This window comes from Triticum urartu, chromosome 5, assembly GCF_003073215.2.
Source record: "Triticum urartu cultivar G1812 chromosome 5, Tu2.1, whole genome shotgun sequence".
NCBI classification, from domain to species: domain Eukaryota; kingdom Viridiplantae; phylum Streptophyta; class Magnoliopsida; order Poales; family Poaceae; genus Triticum; species Triticum urartu.
The window spans coordinates 470097972-470118008 of NC_053026.1; the positions used below are offsets into that span (position 1 = coordinate 470097972).

The 20037-nt window shown below is 44.9% G+C and overlaps 2 protein-coding genes across 3 annotated transcripts; one reads left to right on the forward strand and one right to left on the reverse strand.

Moving 5' to 3' along the window:
* Positions 1-11351: 11351 nt before the first annotated feature.
* On the reverse strand, positions 11352-18060 carry LOC125509916 (transport inhibitor response 1-like protein Os11g0515500). Of its 2 annotated transcripts, none has more exons than XM_048674953.1 (4): positions 17876-18060; positions 16863-17374; positions 14290-14785; positions 11352-12308 (listed from the first exon to the last, which is right to left on the reverse strand). In XM_048674953.1, the coding sequence occupies exons 2-4, from the start codon at positions 17312-17314 to the stop codon at positions 11547-11549; spliced, it is 1710 nt and encodes a 569-aa protein (XP_048530910.1). In that variant the 5' UTR covers positions 17315-17374; positions 17876-18060; the 3' UTR covers positions 11352-11546. The 2 variants fall into 2 exon arrangements, with proteins under 2 accessions (XP_048530910.1, XP_048530911.1); XM_048674954.1 differs by having other exon boundaries at positions 17855-18060.
* Positions 18061-18082: 22 nt separating this feature from the next.
* Positions 18083-19840, forward strand: LOC125509917. Its single transcript, XM_048674955.1, has 3 exons — positions 18083-18231; positions 18407-18484; positions 19428-19840. Exon 3 carries the CDS (start codon positions 19437-19439, stop codon positions 19644-19646), a length of 210 nt encoding a protein of 69 aa, XP_048530912.1. The 5' UTR covers positions 18083-18231; positions 18407-18484; positions 19428-19436; the 3' UTR covers positions 19647-19840.
* Positions 19841-20037: the final 197 nt, after the last annotated feature.

Genomic DNA, 20037 nt, shown 5'->3' on the forward strand with positions numbered 1-20037 from the left:
AAAAAGGAGCATCAAGTGTTGATGGTCAACAAGACCACTAGTTTCAAGAAAAAGGGCAAAGGGAAGAAGAAGGGGAACTTCAAGAAGAACAGCAAGCAAGTTGCTGCTCAAGAGAAGAAACCCAAGTCTGGACCTAAGCCTGAAACTGAGTGCTTCTACTGCAAGCAGACTGGTCACTGGAAGCGGAACTGCCCCAAGTATTTGGCGGATAAGAAGGATGGCAAGGTGAACAAAGGTATATGTGATATACATGTTATTGATGTGTACCTTACTAATGCTCACAGTAGCACCTGGGTATTTGATACTGGTTCTGTTGCTAATATTTGCAACTCGAAACAGGGACTACAAATTAAGCGAAGATTGGCTAAGGACGAGGTGACGATGCGCGTGGGAAACGGTTCCAAAGTCGATGTGATCGCGGTCGGCATGCTACCTCTACATCTACCTTCGGGATTAATATTAGACCTAAATAATTGTTATTTGGTGCCAGCGTTAAGCATGAACATTATATCTGGATCTTGTTTGATGCGAGACGGTTATTCATTTAAATCAGAGAATAATGGTTGTTCTATTTATATGAGTAATATCTTTTATGGTCATGCACCCTTGAAGAGTGGTCTATTCTTATTGAATCTCGATAGTAGTAACACACATATTCATAACGTTGAAGCCAAAAGATGCAGAGTTGATAATGATAGTGCAACTTATTTGTGGCACTGCCGTTTAGGTCATATCGGTGTAAAGCGCATGAAGAAACTCCATACTGATGGACTTTTGGAACCACTGGATTATGAATCACTTGGTACTTGCGAACCGTGCCTCATGGGCAAGATGACCAAGACTCCGTTCTCAGGAACAATGGAGCGAGCAATCAACTTATTGGAAATCATACATACTGATGTGTGCGGTCCAATGAGTGTTGAGGCTCGCAGTGGCTATCGTTATGTTCTCACCCTCACTGATGACTTGAGTAGATATGGGTATATCTACTTAATGAAACACAAGTCTGAAACCTTTGAAAAGTTCAAGGAATTTAAGAGTGAGGTTGAGAATCAACGTGACAGGAAAATCAAGTTTCTACGATCAGATCGTGGAGGAGAATACTTGAGTCACGAATTTGGCACACACTTAAGAAAATGTGGAATAGTTTCACAACTCACGCCGCCTGGAACACCTCAGCGTAACTGTGTGTCCGAACGTCGTAATCGCACTCTGTTAGATATGGTGCGATCTATGATGTCTCTTGCCGATTTACCGCTATCTTTTTGGGGCTATGCTTTAGAGACTGCCGCATTCACTTTAAATAGGGCTCCGTCGAAATCTGTTGAGACGACACCGTATGAATTATGGTTTGGGAAGAAACCTAAGCTGTCGTTTCTAAAAGTTTGGGGATGCGATGCTTATGTCAAGAAACTTCAACCTGAAAAGCTCGAACCCAAGTCGGAAAAATGCGTCTTCATAGGATACCCAAAAGAAACTATTGGATACACCTTCTACCTCAGATCCGAAGGCAAGATCTTTGTTGCCAAGAATGGATCCTTTCTAGAGAAAGAGTTTCTCTCAAAAGAAGTAAGTGGGAGGAAAGTAGAGCTTGATGAAGTATTACCTCTTGAACCGGAAAATGGCGCAACTCAAGAAAATGTTCCTGAGGCGCCTGCACCGACTAGAGAGGAAGTTATTGATGATGATCAAGATACTTCTGATCAAGCTCCTACTGAAATTCAAAGGTCCACAAGGACACGTTCCGCACCAGAGTGGTACGGCAACCCTGTCTTGGAAATCATGTTGTTAGACAACGGTGAACCTTCGAACTATGAAGAAGCGATGGCAGGCCCGGATTCCGACAAATGGCTAGAAGCCATGAAATCCGAGATAGGATCCATGTATGAAAACGAAGTATGGACTTCGACTGACTTGCCCGTTGAACGGCGAGCCATAGAAAATAAATGGATCTTCAAGAAGAAGACAGACGCGAATGGTAATGTGACCATCTATAAAGCTCGGCTTGTCGCTAAGGGTTATCGACAAGTTCAAGGAATTGACTATGATGAGACTTTCTCACCGGTAGCGAAGCTAAAGTCCGTCCGAATCATGTTAGCAATTGCCGCATTCTACGATTATGAGATATGGCAAATGGACGTCAAAACGGCATTCCTTAATGGTTTCCTTAAGGAAGAATTGTATATGATGCAGCCGGAAGGTTTTGTCGATCCTAAGAATGCTGACAAGGTGTGCAAGCTCCAACGCTCGATTTATGGGCTGATGCAAGCATCTCGGAGTTGGAACATTCGCTTTGATGAGATGATCAAAGCGTTTGGGTTTACGCAGACTTATGGAGAAGCCTGCGTTTACAAGAAAGTGAGTGGGAGCTCTGTAGCATTTCTCATATTATATGTAGATGACATACTTTTGATGGGAAATGATATAGAACTCTTGGACAGCATTAAGGCCTACTTGAATAAAAGTTTTTCAATGAAGGACCTTGGAGAAGCTGCTTATATATTAGGTATCAAAATCTATAGAGATAGATCGAGACGCCTCATAGGTCTTTCACAAAGTACATACCTTGATAAGATATTGAAGAAGTTCAATATGGATCAATCTAAGAAGGGGTTCTTGCCTGTGTTACAAGGTATGAAATTGAGCTCAGCTCAATGTCCGACCACGGCAGAAGATATAGAAGAGATGAGCGTCATCCCCTATGCATCAGCCATAGGTTCTATTATGTATGCCATGCTGTGTACCAGACCTGATGTAAACCTTGCCGTAAGTATGGTAGGAAGGTACCAAAGTAATCCCGGCAAGGAACACTGGACAGCGGTCAAGAATATCCTGAAGTACCTGAAAAGGACTAAGGAAATGTTTCTCGTTTATGAGGTGACGAAGAGCTCGTCGTAAAGGGTTACGTCGACGCTAGCTTCGACACAGATCTGGATGACTCTAAGTCACAAACCGGATACCTGTATATTTTGAATGGTGGGGCAGTAAGCTGGTGCAGTTGCAAGCAAAGCGTCGTGGCGGGATCTACATGTGAAGCGGAGTACATGGCAGCCTCGGAGGCAGCACATGAAGCAATATGGGTGAAGGAGTTCATCACCGACCTAGGAGTCATACCCAATGCGTCGGGGCCGATCAAGCTCTTCTGTGACAACACTGGAGCTATTGCTCTTGCCAAGGAGCCCAGATTTCACAAGAAGACAAGGCACATCAAGCGTCGCTTCAACTCCATTCGTGAAAATGTTCAAGATGGAGACATAGAGATTTGTAAAGTACATACGGACCTGAATGTAGCAGATCCATTGACTAAACCTCTCCCTAGAGCAAAACATGATCAACACCAGAATTCCATGGGTGTTCGATTCATCACAATGTAACTAGATTATTGACTCTAGTGCAAGTGGGAGACTGTTGGAAATATGCCCTAGAGGCAATAATAAAAGCATTATTATTATATTTCCTTGTTCATGATAAAAGTTTATTATAGACAAACAGAATGTCACTAGTATGCCTCTACTTGACTAGCTCGTTAATCAAAGATGGTTATGTTTCCTAACCATGGACAAAGAGTTGTTATTTGATTAACGGGATCACATCATTAGTTGAATGATCTGATTGACATGACCCATTCCATTAGCTTAGCACCCGATCGTTTAGTATGTTGCTATTGCTTTGTTCATTACTTATACATGTTCCTATGACTATGAGATTATGCAACTCCCGTTTGCCAGAGGAACACTTTGTGTGCTACCAAACGTCACAACGTAATTGGGTTATTATAAAGGAGCTCTACAGGTGTCTCCAAAGGTACATGTTGAGTTGGCGTATTTCGAGATTAGGATTTGTCACTCCGATTGTCGGAGAGGTATCTCTGGGCCCTCTCGGTAATGCACATCACTTAAGCCTTGCAAGCATTGCAACTAATGAGTTAGTTGCGGGATGATGTATTACAGAACGAGTAAAGAGACTTGCCGGTAACGAGATTGAACTAGGTATAGGATACCGACGATCGAATCTCGGGCAAGTAACATACCGATGACAAAGGGAACAATGTATGTTGTTATGCGGTCTGACCGATAAAGATCTTCGTAGAATATGTAGGAACCAATATGAGCATCCAGGTTCCGCTATTGGTTATTGACCGGAGACGTGTCTCGGTCATGTCTACATTGTTCTCGAACCCGTAGGGTCCGCACACTTAAGGTTTCGATGACAGTTATATTATGAGTTTTGATGTACCGAAGTTAGTTCGGAGTCCCGGATGTGATCACGGACATGACGAGGAGTCTCGAAATGGTCGAGACATAAAGATTGATATATTGGACGGCTATATTCGGACACCGGAAGTGTTCCGGATGATTTCGGAGAAAACCGGAGAGCCAGAGGGTTACCGGAACCCCCCGGGAGAAGTAATGGGCCATATGGGCCTTAGTGGAGAGAGAGAGAGAGGGGCAGCCAAAGGTGGGCCGCGCGCCTCCTCCCCCCTGGTCCGAATTGGACTAGGAGAGGGGGGGCGGCGCCCCCCTTTCCCTCTCCCTCCCCACTTCTTTCCCCCTCCTAGTAGGAGTCCTACTCCTACTAGGAGGAGGACTCCTCCTTGGCGCGCCATAGAGGGCCGGCCGGCCTCCTCCCCTTGATCCTTTATATACGTGGGCAGGGGGCACCCCTTGACACACAAGTTGATCCACGTGATCATATTCTTAGCCGTGTGCGGTGCCCCCTTCCACCATAGTCCTCGATAATATTGTAGCGGTGCTTAGGCGAAGCCCTGCGACGGTAGTACATCAAGATCGTCACCACGCCGTCGTGCTGACGGAACTCTTCCCCGACACTTTGCTGGATCGGAGTCCGGGGATCGTCATCGAGCTGAACGTGTGCTAGAACTCGGAGGTGCCGTAGTTTCGGTGCTTCATCGGTCGGGCCGTGGAGACGTACGACTACATCAACCAAGTTAACGCTTCCGTTGTCGATCTACAAGGGTACGTAGATCACACTCTCCCCCTCTCGTTGCTATGCATCACCATGATCTTGCATGTGCGTAGGAAAAAAATTTAAATTACACGTTCCCCAACAATTAATACTCTAAATATTAACTTGTCCTAAATGAAAATCTTCTATAAGCTTATAGAAGTCAGGAGCAGTGATGTCCCAATAGCTCTTGAGAAATGCTGCATTGAAACCATCTGGCCCTGGTGATTTGTCTGTAGGCATATTCTTAATTACATTATCAATATCCTCCTTGGTGAATGGTGCTTCCAGTTCAGATAGATCTTCCATTGGTTGGAGCAACTGATGTATGTTCAGTGGGTTTGTGGTAGGTGCAGATGTGCCCATTCTTTCTTTAAATGCTCTGTATAAAATTGCAGCTTTGGCCTGGTGATCATGATGTTCATGTCCTTGCTCATCTCTCATCATGGAGATGAAGTTGTTCCTGTACTTAATAGTTGCTTTGGCCTGAAAGTACTCAGTATTAGCTTCACCCACTTTGATCTTTCTTATAGTGGCTCTTTGCTTCCAGTATTGCCTCTGATTATCCAGAATGACTTCAAGGTGAACTTTGAGAATGTTCCAGGCATTGTGTTCCTCCAATGATAAAAGCCTAAACTCCTCAGTGGTATCGTAGCAAAGAATCATGTAGTTGGTATCTGCAATGATCTTTTTCAGATCAGACAAATTTTTAGCCCAATTCATTAGTCCTTTTCTCAGTCTCTTGAATTTAGTTGCTACGATCTTGGCACTGTCACTCTCATCCACCTCTTGTGTCCATATAGAGCTGACTACCTCTTTAAATTGGTGGTGTTCTAGCCAGAAGTTCTTAAATCTGAAGATATTAGCTTTAGGAATAGAGGACCCTAATTTTAATAGGTACATGATCTGAGGCAGTGTTAGCTAGAGGGATGGCAAAAGTGGCTGGGTATTTGATGGTCCAATCTTCTGAAGTGAAACACCAATCAAGTTTTCCCAATAGGGGGGCCTCTTGCATGTTACTCCAAGTATATTTCCTGCCTTTTAGTGGGATTTCAATGAGAGCCTGTCTGTTGATTGTTGTGTCAAAAGAAAGCATATCATTAATACTACCCCCAGCCATGGTTCTCTTATGAGGATATCTAGTAAAATTAAAGTCTCCCATCAGTAACCAGGGCGTGTCATTTGGTGTAATGAAGTTTTGCAACCAGTTCAAAAACAGAATCTTATCATCTGGTTGGCATGGCCCATACACAATGGTTAAAATCCACTGTTGTCCATTATGATTGGATGTGAAAATGACTGATAGGGGAAAAATCGTTGTTGTGATGGATTTGACAAGAGAACACTTGATCATTCCATGCAATTAGGAGGCCTCCAGAAGCCCCTATAGATGGTAGAAATGCAAATTTTCCAAACCTCTTGGGACAAAAGTTTTTCAGATAGGAGATGTCAAAAGATTCTTTCTTAGTTTCCTGTATACAAATAATGGAGCATTGTGATTCCTCAATTTTATTAGCCAAAGCAGTCCATTTCTTTGGATCATTGATGCCTCTAATATTCCAGTCCAAAATGTTCCAATCTCTATTCATCAATGTATAGTGAATAGTAAATAAATTGAGCTCAAAACAGTATCAGACCCGGCAATCTCAGTATTCTTCCCAACAAACTTCTTGCATAAGTAAAACATCCACTCAATAAGCAGTTTAGGTACCATACTAATAGCATAACTGAGGAACATCACAGTCTCACATCTTACAAATACAGGAGCATAAATAACATATGCCATGGTCACTATTCAAAACTGCAGATCTAGTTAAGAGATAAGCTAGATCCACTTCTTGTTATGCTCCCTTGCATTCTTGACTCCCTCCATGGTGGTGTTGCCACTCTTGGTGTTCTTGTGTTTCTTGCTGAAGAGTTCTTCAATTGTATCCTTGTCGTAGACCTTGCAAAAAGAGGTGTTTATACTTTTCACAACTTTGGGAGGGATCGGTGGTGGTGCAGTATGACAAGCCAGGCACTCTTTATCTTTACAAACAGCTTTCTTAAAACCCTTGTTAATTTTCTGGAGTCTACAACTTCTTCTTACCTCTGTTTCAACTAGTTCCACATTTTCTTTCCTCTTCTTGTTTCTGTGCAGAGCAGAAGTAGATGAGGCAGACATAACTTCAGTAGTATTGTTATCTGCAGATGGTGAGGTGTTGCTCCTTAGTATCCTGTGTCATAGAACACTCCAGGGAGTTATCAACTAGGCAGTTTTTTGGGATAACAAATGGAATAGTGTTTGTTGCAGCTCCTTGACAAATAATTTTCCACACAGTAGAGGAAATGAATCTTTTAGCCCAGTCAAATTTGCTAGGAGTTAATAGAACAACTGATAAGAAATTGGCCCAGTCCACTGGTACCTGAATGGTATCCTTGCTTTCTGTAGTTGGAGCAAAGTGCTTACTCCAAACCTTGACTCCTTCTGCGCCCATATGCTGCTCCTCATTGTTCATGTTCCTCACTGTGATCTCCTCCAGAACTGGTTTGGCAGATACCAGTCCTGATGTTATGTCTGCATTTGTATTATGAGCCTGATTAGCAAATAAAGGTTCAGGAAAGCCTGGTGGCGCTGTCATATCAGAATTTTCTGTCTCACCTATGGCTGGCATGGTAGCTTTGTCTCCCTGAACCTGAGTGCTGTCAGCGGCAGTGTGTTCAGAGCTTGTAGGAGCTGCCTCAATAGGTAGATTCACAGCATTCAGTTGATCCACAGTGATATTCATACCCTCCTCATGTACTTCTTTATCAGAGTTTTGAACTGCCTTCTTGATGCAGGGAGTAGAATGGGACATGAGTTCAAAGAGCATTTGGTCTTCCATAGTATCTCTCTGAAGTTGATCAGTATGTTGAGGTGTTGTTACCATGCTGGGCTCAGGTCCCAGTTGGGCCTGCAGATGAGGAAGTATCACATTATCTCCGTGGACAGTAGGTGGGGTTGTTGGGCCTGTTCCTGGGCTGGACCATTTGGCATGGCCTCCAAATTCAAATCAGGTAGCTCATGCAGTTGCATATCAGGAGCAATAGGGCCATTAGCAGAGGCAGTAGAGTTGATACTGTTGTTATATGGCAACATAGAAAGTGTGATACTACTGTTTGCTTCCATAGCTGGGTTATTGATCTCCTCCATTGTCTCCATAATGTCATTCAGAGCCAAAAATTCTCCTACATGTAACTCATGATCTGCTCCTTGAGGCATAGCCCAATGCCCCCAACCTAGCATGTGGTCCTGTTCCTCTTCCATCTCCATATCTACTGGGTCATCATGCTCATGGTCAGCAACATTAAGGGCAAGTTGCAGGTTAAGCTGAGGATTATGAGGTGGAGTAGGTACCAAGTGCTCATCAACTTCATGTTGTTGAAGTGGACCAATGAAATGATTATGCTGGTTTGGATGGAAATTGGCTTGCTGGGGGAGTGAGTGTGGGTTGCCATGAGGCTTCACAGGATCTTCATCGGCTGCTTTAGCTCCCAGGATCTGATGCTGGAGTATTACCACTAGCACAGTCAGTGAGCCAGTCTGGAAATCATATCCCTCTCCTATGACAATGCTATTAGGAATGTCTCTGAGCTCCTCCACTCTGACCTTCACCATCATATTGGCTCTGGTACTACGCACTCTGTCCCACATTAGAAATTTACCAAACTTACTAACTGCATTGCTTACTTCTTGGATATTTCTTCTGTCAAATTGGTAACCACATAGCAAAATCCAAGCATCTATGTTGAGTACCAAGCTCCTCCAGTTCATTCCTCTGTCATGCTTTTGAAATATGACATGGACATCCGTGAACAGATGCGAGCTACGGGTAACCATATCATCTATGTTAAAAATGCTACTGAACTTGACATAGACTTGACCGAACGGACACGGCTCAATCTCAGTGAATCCCAGATGATGATCAGCCAAGAAATCAGATAGTACCTCTCTGACGGTGTTGAATGCCACTGGGAGATTCGGCATCGGAACGATCGTGGCAATCGCCCACTCTTCATGAGTTGCTGGCGTAGCACCGGTGATGACTCGAATCCGAGCCGGTCTGCCAGCTACTTAGATGCTATGGTGGTTCGGTGGCAGGACAGGGGTGGGGTCGAATGGGAAAGCCGCCATTGTCGACGGGGTCGATGCAGGGTCGGTCGCCGCCGGCAACAGAGAAGAGGAAGTAGGATTTGGTTGGATTGTGGTGGATTGGAGACGAAGAGAGACGGAGTTTGGGAAGAGCTGAGATTGTGGCAATCGCCCCGGGACGCCTGCCGGAGAGAATTAACTGGTATTCCCTGGTTGGTGGGTTGAATGACCACTTGATTAGACACAATCACGGAAATAGTGGCGGGTTGCCTCGGAATCGCAAACGTCTGGCTAGGTGGTGGGCTTTGCCTGGGGATTGGGTTGGGCCTGGGTTGAGAATAGCAGTCGTGTGCCATGTGGCCCCATCGCTTGCAGGCCCGGCATTTAATTCTATTTGTGCAACTGGGCCGGATGTGGCCCATGAGAAGGCACCGGACACAGAACAAAGAGCCTGATTTTTGAAATTGCGATGATCCCGCCCTGTTGGTAGTAACTGCCAGAGTAATAGCATTAACTCTAGTGATGTGATTGTGTCCCAGTGATCTAGTTTGATTATGGGTGATCGGATCTGTGCTTGATGATCTATGATCAATGGAAGATGAATCTAGATAGATCCTTGGAGATTGCAGAGCCTGGATGTAGGACTTCCTAGGGTGACGATGAAAGATGTGCGTCCAAGCATCTTCTTTTTCTTTGAGGTATTGATCCAATTCCCAACTGGAATTAGGACCACCATTGCCCCAAAGTAGGAAGTTGATATTCGGTAGAGGAAGAGAGATGTTGCCTCCCTCGATGATCGAAAACCCCACTTCTTTGGAGGAGACAAAGAATTTAAACGGCCAATTCTGAGAAATTGGACCTTAAAAAGTGATGCTCTACCTCCAAAACAAGATAAGAGAATAGTGATTAATGATTCTTCCGTGAGTCGGATTTGTGATCGAGTGAACTCCGCAACCAGGAGGAACTCTTCCATGTCTTTGCCTTCCTCGTAGTTGATTGGCACTCCCCATTTTCTCCAGACTTCCACGACAAAATCTTGACCAATTTCGAAGTTGAGATCAGCTAGGGCCATGGCGTGAGATAGTGGATCGAAAGGCTTGGGATCAGAGCAGGAGGTGTGGTGGCGAGTGGACGCTGGGGCCGGAGTGGCCACCGGCTGCTAGGAGGTGGGAGCGGCAAGCTTAAACAACTGCTTGTTCGTCGTTCCAAATTAAAGTCCAGATCAACAAGTTCTTTTGACATTCAGATCAACAAGTTGTGCGGCGTTTCCATGGCGATCAACATACTCTCTTCTTCCTTTTCTTGTGCTTCTTTTTCTGGATCAACAGGTTCTTTTGGTGCTCAGATCAACAAGTTGTGTTGCGTCGATCAACAATCTGACAAATGCATCTGTAGAAAAAAGAAAGGATTTTGCTTCACGCCACATTCTACGAAATTACTGACGACTCATTCTCTGATCACTAACAAAGGAAGCATGCAGATTCATCAGCGGTGTGTCTAGGGCACATCTAGATGTGCTCTAATTATTGCACATCTAAGTGAGTGAATCAAGCATAAAGAAAAAAGAAAAAAGAAAAAAGGAAATATCCACACAAATCTCGGCGTAAGATCAATGATATAGGACTTAGATGTGCAATACTTATGACACATCTAGATGTGCTTTAACAAAACTGAAATTTAAAAGCCAAATTAACAGACCCACTAACCACGACAGCACATGTAATTTACAGCGCCGAGACGAATCCAGGGGGCATCACCCCTCGGGCCGGCGAGTATCCTCAACATACAGCTTCTCCACCTTCTTTGCCTCCATCCGCCTCGCCGATGACCTCGACGTTGAGGCCTGGCATATTTGCTCAGGGTGATGCCGCGCATGACGACATCCAGAGCGAGCGCATCGCCTCGTACCTGTGCATGCCTGCAAGAACGGCCGCTCCTCTTCTTCCTTCCGGTACACCCACCTCCCAACCCAACCCAGGCTGAAGTGCCAGCTCCCGTCCCCCGCCACTCCTGACGGTGCCCACCAGAAAATTCAGACCCATGTGAAATAGCAAAACCATCGTCAAGAACATTGAAATGAAACCGTTTCATTCTTTTCATTGGCTCCAACCAAACACCAAGATGAAACCATAACATTGCGTTCCACTTCTTCTAATAAAGAAAATAAAAAATAAAAATAGCATTCCGTTCCACTTGGTTCAGTAACCAAGCACACAGTAACAGAACAGATCAGCTCGTTGCGTCACAAACAGTTCAGCTATACCGCAGTGCAACCTTGGAAATAAGGCCTAGATCCATATATTATGCTGTGTTGGCCACACAAATAGCACTTCGGAAGACTAACCAAATTCACAAGACTGGTGCCCGCTTCAGAGTAGCAGACGTAGCATAGAAGTGCGACAGCACCGAATTAAGTTCACACAAATAGGAGGGTCTAGGAAAACCCAGCAACTACGACGGTATAAGTAATTTACAGTGCCGAGACGAATCCAGGGGCATCAACCCTTGGGCCGGCGAGTGTCCTGTAGACATACAGCTTCTCCACCTTCTTTGCATCGTTGGTGCCTCCATCCGCCTGGCTGATGACCTCGACGTTGAGGCCTGGCATGGCTGCCGCGAGGGACCTGCAGCCACCCAGGGTGATGTCGCACGACGACATCCAAAGCGAGCGCATCGCCTCGTACCGGTGCATGCCTGCGAGAAGCGCGGTGTTGCCAAATGGGCAGTTCCTGATCTCCAGCTTCCTGAGATTCTTGCAGCCATTGAGCACATAGATCATGCCATCATCACTATCTCCTGCAAACGAGACAGAGAGCGTCTCCAGCCTCTCGGCGTACATGCCGATGTACAGGAACACACTGTCCGTGAGAAGGCCAGACATAGATAAGCGCCTGAGGCCCTTGCATGACCGGACGATTGCCCCAAAACCCTCGTCCAGTGGCTGGCCTGTCACGGCATCTACTGACCCATGCAGGCAGATATGCAGTCTGAAGGACGTGATTCGCGAGCAGTTCTTTGCCACCGTGATCAGAGCAGAATTAGTCATTCGACGGCAGGAATAGAGAACAGAGTTTAGCTTCCGACAGCCTGAAGATACTGCAACCAGCCCTTCCTCTGTCACACCAGTGCTTATTAACACATTTGCATTCGCAGGAAATACCCTCAACTCTTGCAGCTCCAGGCAAGAAGAGGCTACAACCTTTAATCCTGCATCACCAATGTGATCTAGTACCTACAACCATTAAGCTGAAGTGAATTATAACATTTTATAACAAGAAACAACCAGCAAGGATGAAACACAAATGAAGGAAACATAAGAAAAACAAAGGTATACTCTAAGAATCCTTTTACCAGAAGTGTTCCACTATAACTATTGAAGTAACCTTCCAATACTAGTTACAGAGCTGTTAAAACACCCACAGAAGGACCTTCTCTGGGATTAGAAACACTCACACAAAGATACGTTGAAACACCCAAAAGTATGTCACCTCTTTGTGTGTGGTTTGTGTGGGTGAGCGCGTTAAGTAACACTGACAATTAAGTACAATAGCTATTAGACAATGTTTCCCTAACATCAATCAATCCCATATCAGTTATTACTAAATCATCATTTTGTCTTTGATCATTCTCAAAATACAGTACTACGTTGACAGAATTTTCACGCCTACAACTTTTCCTTGTGCACAGCACGGCCAGAGATGCATACTATAAAGTATAAACCGCTGTAGCATTACCAAAGATGCCAAGAGAGATAAAAAAGGGTGTACTTCCAAAGTTCGCTGACATTTTTAAGATTATTATATCTTGCCACATTTGCAGGGTCTGATATTTTCAAATGTCTATACTGGTACAAACTAGTAGATCGTTAAACAAGTCAACAGATACGTGTGTTCTTAACTTCTTATGCAACCTCTGTCAAAGAGTAAGGGTGCGTTTGGTTCAAGGAATATCCTCGAGAGGCTAGGGATAGCCCTTTTTTTGTATGGCTATCAGGCATTTGGTTCAGAGTTTTGGGTGGTTGGGGATAGCCAGATTCGAAGAATATTCCCTGAAAAACGGGCTGAGCGGAGCCGCCGAAAAGTGGCGGATATGGGCAACCACCCTCGCTCTCGCTCGAAGTGGTACACCCCATCTCATTTTTCCTCTCTCTCTCTCGCATCGAGCGATGGCAGCCGCTGCACAAGATCTAACGACGCCATGGCTGCTGCTGGTGGTGGCCGGCAAGTCGTGTGCGATGGCGGAGCGCACGGCCGTGGTAGAGCGCGTTGGGGCAGCTGGATTTGGCCAGCGGTGAAGCTCGGGCGTGGACAGGGAAGCTGAGTGGTGGACTGGTGGTGCTGTACAGGAGTGCGCAGCCGCCGACAGGGACGCCGTGCATCCGCCTGACGGCCTGAGGTCGGGGCACAGGAGCTGCTCCTCTGCTCCTTGCTCTCCTATCTTGCATTGTTTTTCTTTAGGCAATCTTGCATAGTTAGTACTCCACGAGCTGCCATGCATAGGAGTAGATCTGATGCCATGCATATATTTGTTTACAGTGAACACGAGCTGCTCCTTGTGTTCCGTTTTCTGTTGATTTTCTCTTTACAGGAGCAGCGAACAGAGCGCACAGAGGCGGCAAGCATTTGCTCTGAATTTTACTTGATGAATATACTATCAAATTTAGATGGATTGTTCGTGAATTATGTGCCCTGTATACTTATTCACCTTCGGAAATATGATTGTTTTCCATAAAAAAATAACTGACCACCTCAAAGAAATAAGATTCTTGGAACAACCTATCCATCCATCATCCCTCAAACCAAACATCAAATGGCTATTCTCAACCCTTTTTCATCCCTATACAACCAAACAGAAAAAATGGCTATCCCTAACCGGGTGGTTGGGGATACCCTCAACAACCCAAACTGATCCCTTGAACCAAACACATCCTAACACATAAGAAGTTGAACTAAATGTATTTTGTGTGTTAAATTTACAAAATTCTTGCCTAATAAGTACAACTTAAAACAGCATATTGGGCAACATTACTTGCTAATTACACTACAGCAGGGTTGACAAAAGTAGAACTTCCATATACATAAACATCTCATTTCATAGGCTTGAAGTGAAACAACACAGCCAACAAAGTAAAGCTCTCTAGTAACTGCATAAAGTAATTTAACATAACAAGAAACAGACTAAATTTCCCTACCACCAGTGCTACTAAGCCTTACCCACAAGTGTCGGAGATTCTGACATTGGCGAATAATTCCAATAAGATCAACTGTCCGAAACATTGGAGCATAGCTAAGGTTCAAGCATGTTAGGTTCTTGCAAATATATTGTATTATTGGAGTAATCCAACGTGGAGAATCCCAAAAGCCAGATAAACTATTCAGAGAACTGCATTGTTGAATAGCACTGTAGAGACTGGGGAGTGCACCAGCATTATTGCTTTGAGCAACCAATCCTGTACCTAAATCCACCAGCTTAGGAGCGGAAGTAAGAATTTTGGCTAAAACAGCTGGTGGAACTGCACGATTTAACCTTAAGCTTTTAAGATTTGGACTCCTTGCAACAAGACTTTCCAATGCATTAGCACTCACTGCTCCATCCAAGCAAGCAAAATTCAAGGATTCTAATGATGTCGAAGGCTTGGGGAAACAACTAAACCAATGACGGCCTCGAAACTCCACCTGACTCCCTTGTAAGTCAAGTTCCTTCAGAAACCTATAATGAAGAGTTTACAAATTAAGTAATATGACTTGCAATTACCGAAAGAACTTTTCTGAAGCAACACTTAAAAAACTGAAGAGAGGTCGAGATTAATTAATCTTAATAGAACAGAACATGTGTATGAGACAATAACTTCTAAGATACACAATTTTGCCAGGTATTAACATTCTAATTGTTATCAAAATAATCCGGTTTACGAATGACATCATTGTTGGTGACTACTGATGCAAACGACCTACCAGTTCTACAGAAAACAAACGGACAGTGCGCAAACTATTGAATTTCCTTAAAGATGGTATCACCAAATATATGTCACATAAATTATAATAATCCAATCTGGAGTCACATGGAAATGATGCTTTATGAATAGACATGAGAAAATATGTAAATATGACTGGAAGTGTAATAATAGCTGTAACTGTTAATAATAAATATGAAACAATTTTTAAGTGCCTTACGTATGGGCTTTACAAATGTTATGGGTGGAGATCAGAACGTGGGGCCTTGGACCTACACTAAGTGGGCTGCACAATGCTAGTAACAACCATGTACACCTAAGATTAATGAGAAGATATTTTCCATTATCTTATCTTTCAAGCTGTGAGAACCGAGCGGTGTTCGGTTGGCTAGAGCACACACCTGTGAGCTCCTCCACCCACGTTTGAGGCGCAGCCTCCGCAGGTGCCTCACTTTTACCTCAACAACGCACAGTTTAGCGAGCGAACTGCCCCCTTTAACCACTCCTTTTATCTTTCAAGTTGTGATCTCCAGGTTTCGTTGTGAGACTAAGGAGTTTCATTGTTTAAGAGGGCAGGCTCACCAATATACGGTGTGCCGTATGACGCAGCAACTAAAGAATGAAGAACCAAATTTGTTATCTCCTACAAAGTCCATCGCCAGCACCTAGGATCTGACTTTGCCCCAACCAAGCCGACACTGCCAGTACAAGCTACCCTTCGTTAGTGTTTACCCTGTTGCGTACATTGGTACTGAGGTTTTAAGTTTATATTGCTGAAATTCCCTAGCCTTAAATAAATACCGATCGGTGGGCACATGGAATCCACCCACAGAGATACGTACCAAATTATGCAACTACAGTAACAAGTTTGTGGTGAGTTTCAAAACTTAGTAAAAAAATATGTACGATGATTATGGTTAAGAATAGTGAATAATTACCATTATTTGCCTAATTAAGAGTTGGTAACACTTCAAATGTGAGCCCTTCAAGAGGTTGTGGGAGTGGACGTACAACCCACCACCTAGGTTCAAGTCCTCACAGACGTGAATTTATATTCCTATATATACTGTAGGGGTTTCCATGATAGTTTTCTTTCAAAAAAAAAAGGCGAGCACTTCAATTATATTGATGGGAGGATCGAGAGACTCTAGACCAGGCATATTTGAAATTGGTAATAAATTACTGGTGAAAGAACCGTCGAGTATTCTAATCCTCCTTTAAACTGGAATGATATGACATAGCCAACATTACTACATTAGTGCCTTCCTCTCTTTCCGATGTTCTGGTAATGCCACATTGCTATATGTAAACCACCGACAGTCCACATATGTCTTTTAAAGTTACTGGTGAAAGAGCCCTCAAGATTCCACTTATATAAATGCAGCATACCAAACTTTTTTATATTGATCACATCTCAAAATGTATATGCAGTCATGAAGATTATATAACACTGGAACCATGGATTGCCCCAATATGCAATGCATTCACAATCTCTTAAATAAGTTCGCACAAACTGGTTTGAAGAAACATCCCTTAAAATAAGACCTTTCTTTAATAAACTGAAGTGCATCCGCAATCTCAATCATTATTGTTTATCAGAACTCATGGAAATGGAGATAGAGCAATGCCAACTTACAAGGACTTATCAAGGTTTTTCTGTAGGATCATTCAAATGTCATTGATAGTTTCTCGGTTTCCATTCTAAAACAAACATAACATAAATTCGGTATCCAAGATTCAAACAATTGTACAAGGAAGACATCCACATTCAGTAGTCAGTACTATTATCATAACATGAAATGTGAAAGACTTCCAAGCTTGTAGCATTCTGACCTGCAATTGGTGGCAATAGTAGCAAGGCCATCAGTGCTGAACCCCTCACAGCTAACAAGGACTAGTGATCTCAAATTGGGAAATGAGTGAGCAAGGTGATTGAGGCAACCATCAGTGACAACCATCCGCTTCAGGCGGAGCTCTTCAAGGCCAGGGCACGCACGGGCACACGCATCCACCCATGGCTCCGCTGAGGCACCCCACCCCGCAGGGACAAGGTTGAAGTCAGCAAAGCGTGGCTTGCCCTTCACGGTCAGCGAGCGCAGGCAGGGGAAACGCGCGTGCACACGCTCTGGGCGCACGGCATAGCAGTTGGAAATGAACACGGAGCGGCGAGTGAGGCCCTCGATGCGGTACCACGCGTGACACACGAGAGATGCAGCATCGCGGTCACGGTGCGACGATACGAAGCCAAGGATGTGCTCCACCACTTCATCTGGGAAGTAGGGCATGTTGCCGCCTCCCAGAATCCTAACAAGCCACAATTAACTTTTACAGTTTCCGGCCGTGACCTGTTCACAGTCACACAAGCACAAGAAACAAAACATTGTGTTAGCACTGGGTACCAATTAACTACCATTTGCTTGAAATTGGTACTGTACAGGCTGATATATGATATATATTCATACTCAAATAAGTACTTGATCATAAATTTCCAAGAATTAACACAGTTAATTAAGCAACAGTCGCACGAATTTTTTGCATCTTTCCATAAGTAGAAGTGTTCGCAAGAAAACCACCGAGCACGCCCCCCCCCCCCTCCCCCCAAAAAAACCCAGAGATGTCCTCCGACCGCACACCCAAAGAGTGCCATGGGGTTGGGCTGGACTGGAACCCCAAAATTTCCTCTTCTTTTTCTTCCGGAAAAGGAACCCACAGCTATGATCAGCTCAACAAGCAGCGAACGAATCCGCATGAAACTAGATGGATTAAACTCCTCACAGCTCACAGAAAGGAAAGAAAATACGAGATCAAAACCATCCGGACAGTACAAGCAAGTTAGGGTTCGTCACCAGCCCCCGTCCGGACGGATCGGCGGTCCAGCGGAGCGGAGAAGCCGTGGAGGAGGAGGACGACGGCGGCGACCGTGGAGTCAGAGGAGGATCCCTTGGAGGCGGCGTTCCTCGGTGGAAGGAGGCCTGGACCCGGGGGCGGGTGCTCGGCCGGCGGAGTGCGGAGCGCGACGACCGTCAGAGTGCTTTGTTATCATCGAATCGTTTTTTATTCGCTTTCTTATCTCACCCACCCCGCCTCCCCTGTCACTAACAGGTGGGCCCTCGCTGACAGAACCCTCTCCAGCGCCTCTCTCTCTTTTCCTCGAGTCACCACCAGAAAGAGCAGCGGCGGCGTCCGGCGGCGCCGCGGCGAGGTGCTGCCCTTCTCCTCTCTCTCGCCCCCTTTCCCTTGGGGCTCCTCTGCCCCCTTTCATTCGGACGTCCCCATGGCCATGGATGACTGACGGCAGCGGCGGCGGATGCCCTCTCTCCCTGCTCTGGTTCCCCCGCTCTCTCTCCCCTGATCTGTTTTTCCTCTCTGGGCTGCAGCGCGAAGGAGGACAGGGACGAGCGGCAGGCCGGCGACCAGCAGCACCCCTCTCTTCTCCGTTGGTGATTCCTCCCCAGGTACTATAACCCTAGCTGTTCGATCTGCTTGTGCATGCTGATCTGAAGTACTGTTCGTGTGCGGTTTGTGTGTATGCGATGGCTCGTGTTTATGCCCTGTATAGCATGCTTCTTTATGATTGGTTAGCTGCAGTTCCGAGGACAACATACTTCAGTTTTGTGCAGCGCCTGAATCTAGCTGGCCGGCGCGCCCTCGATCCCGCCCATCCCACTGGCCGGCGCAGCCACCCGCTCCCCATCTCGCCCATCTTCTTCTTCCACATCTTCTTCCCCTTCCTCTTCCATCTTCTTCCCCCCTTCCCTGGATCCCCCTTTTTCTCTTCTTTATTTACTTGCCCAGGCAGCCCCTTCTAAGTTCCTCCTCTTTCTTTGTTCCTATTCTTCCCCTGCTCTCCATGCACATGAATTTACTGACCACAGATTCATCTTTTGCAGGGTGTGCAAATATTATTTGGGGTCGTCCTACATTTTTTAGAATATTTGTTATTTTTATTGCTATATGATCATTCAATTATACTTACTCATTGTGTAGATTTTGATTTGATGCATAAAGCACAAAGCATAGGCAATTCCATAGTTTGTCATCCGAACATGATTTGGTATTGAAAACCCATTGAGATTCCAAGGCCCAATTTCATGAGCATCCAAACATGTGAATTCGTATTCAAGTCCATTACAGTTTCCTCCCTGAATTGGAACTGAAACCAATTCAATACGGAGGCCTTCAATACATACATCCGAACACAGCGTGCATGTTGAGCATGATTTGCGTGTAATGTTGTTTTAGGGAAATCATGGTGAATGCTCCTGATGATTTTGTAACTTATGCGTGTCTGTTGAGTAAATGGATGTTTCTTCCATGGTTAACATCTGGAAACTTGATAACAATAGATATGTATTACTATTCACCCCTTTTGTCTGACGACCTTGTGTATGCTTCCAGGTTGGAAGGATGAGGAAGGGACTTCATCCCCAGATGCAGTGGATCTCGTACGTGACGCAGAGCGGCAGGCTGATCAACATCATGATGACCAAGGTGAACCACACCGGCAAAGTGTACCACATGAGGGCGAAGCGGCAGATGGCTCAGAGCCTGGGGCAGATCGCCAAGTTCAAACGCCGATACGAGCAGGAAGCGCCGGAGGAGAACCAAGACAAGTAGGGCAGTGCTGTTTGCAAAGGAGATATACATTCTCCTTAGCCTTAAGCTGCATCATCAGATTTTAGTTAATGAACTTTGTTCGTGGAATTTTGTTTCCATTCTCAGGGATAATGCTGTTTAAACCTCTGCAAGTTCGTGTCACTTGCATGTTGGGATTCTCAGAGCCATAAAACAAAAGGAAATTTTGAAGCCAATTAGTTTCTGTTTTCGCATCAGTTAATGGTTGGGCATGACAACGTGTCTTTGATTTAGTTCTGTTTCTACTGTATTGCTAGTTTGTTTCAGAACATGTCTTTGAGAGGTCGACTGGTATTGGTATTGTTGCTTGAAATCCTTGCTGTACTTGAGAGATCGATGTGAACAAAGCTCAGCGGTTCTTGTGCTGCTTACC

What these genes read in the sequence shown, in the direction of transcription:
- LOC125509917 (XM_048674955.1), top strand. Translation starts at nt 19,437, where the DNA reads ATGAGGAAGGGACTTCATCCCCAGATGCAGTGGATCTCGTACGTGACG.
- LOC125509916 (XM_048674953.1), bottom strand. Translation starts at nt 17,314, where the DNA reads ATGCCCTACTTCCCAGATGAAGTGGTGGAGCACATCCTTGGCTTCGTA. An exon ending in ACTATTGCCACCAATTGCAG is followed by an intron (nt 14,786 to 16,862) that starts GTCAGAATGCTA and finishes TCTTCATTATAG; the next exon opens with GTTTCTGAAGGAACTTGACT. An exon ending in AGAATCTCCGACACTTGTGG is followed by an intron (nt 12,309 to 14,289) that starts GTAAGGCTTAGT and finishes TAATGGTTGTAG; the next exon opens with GTACTAGATCACATTGGTGA.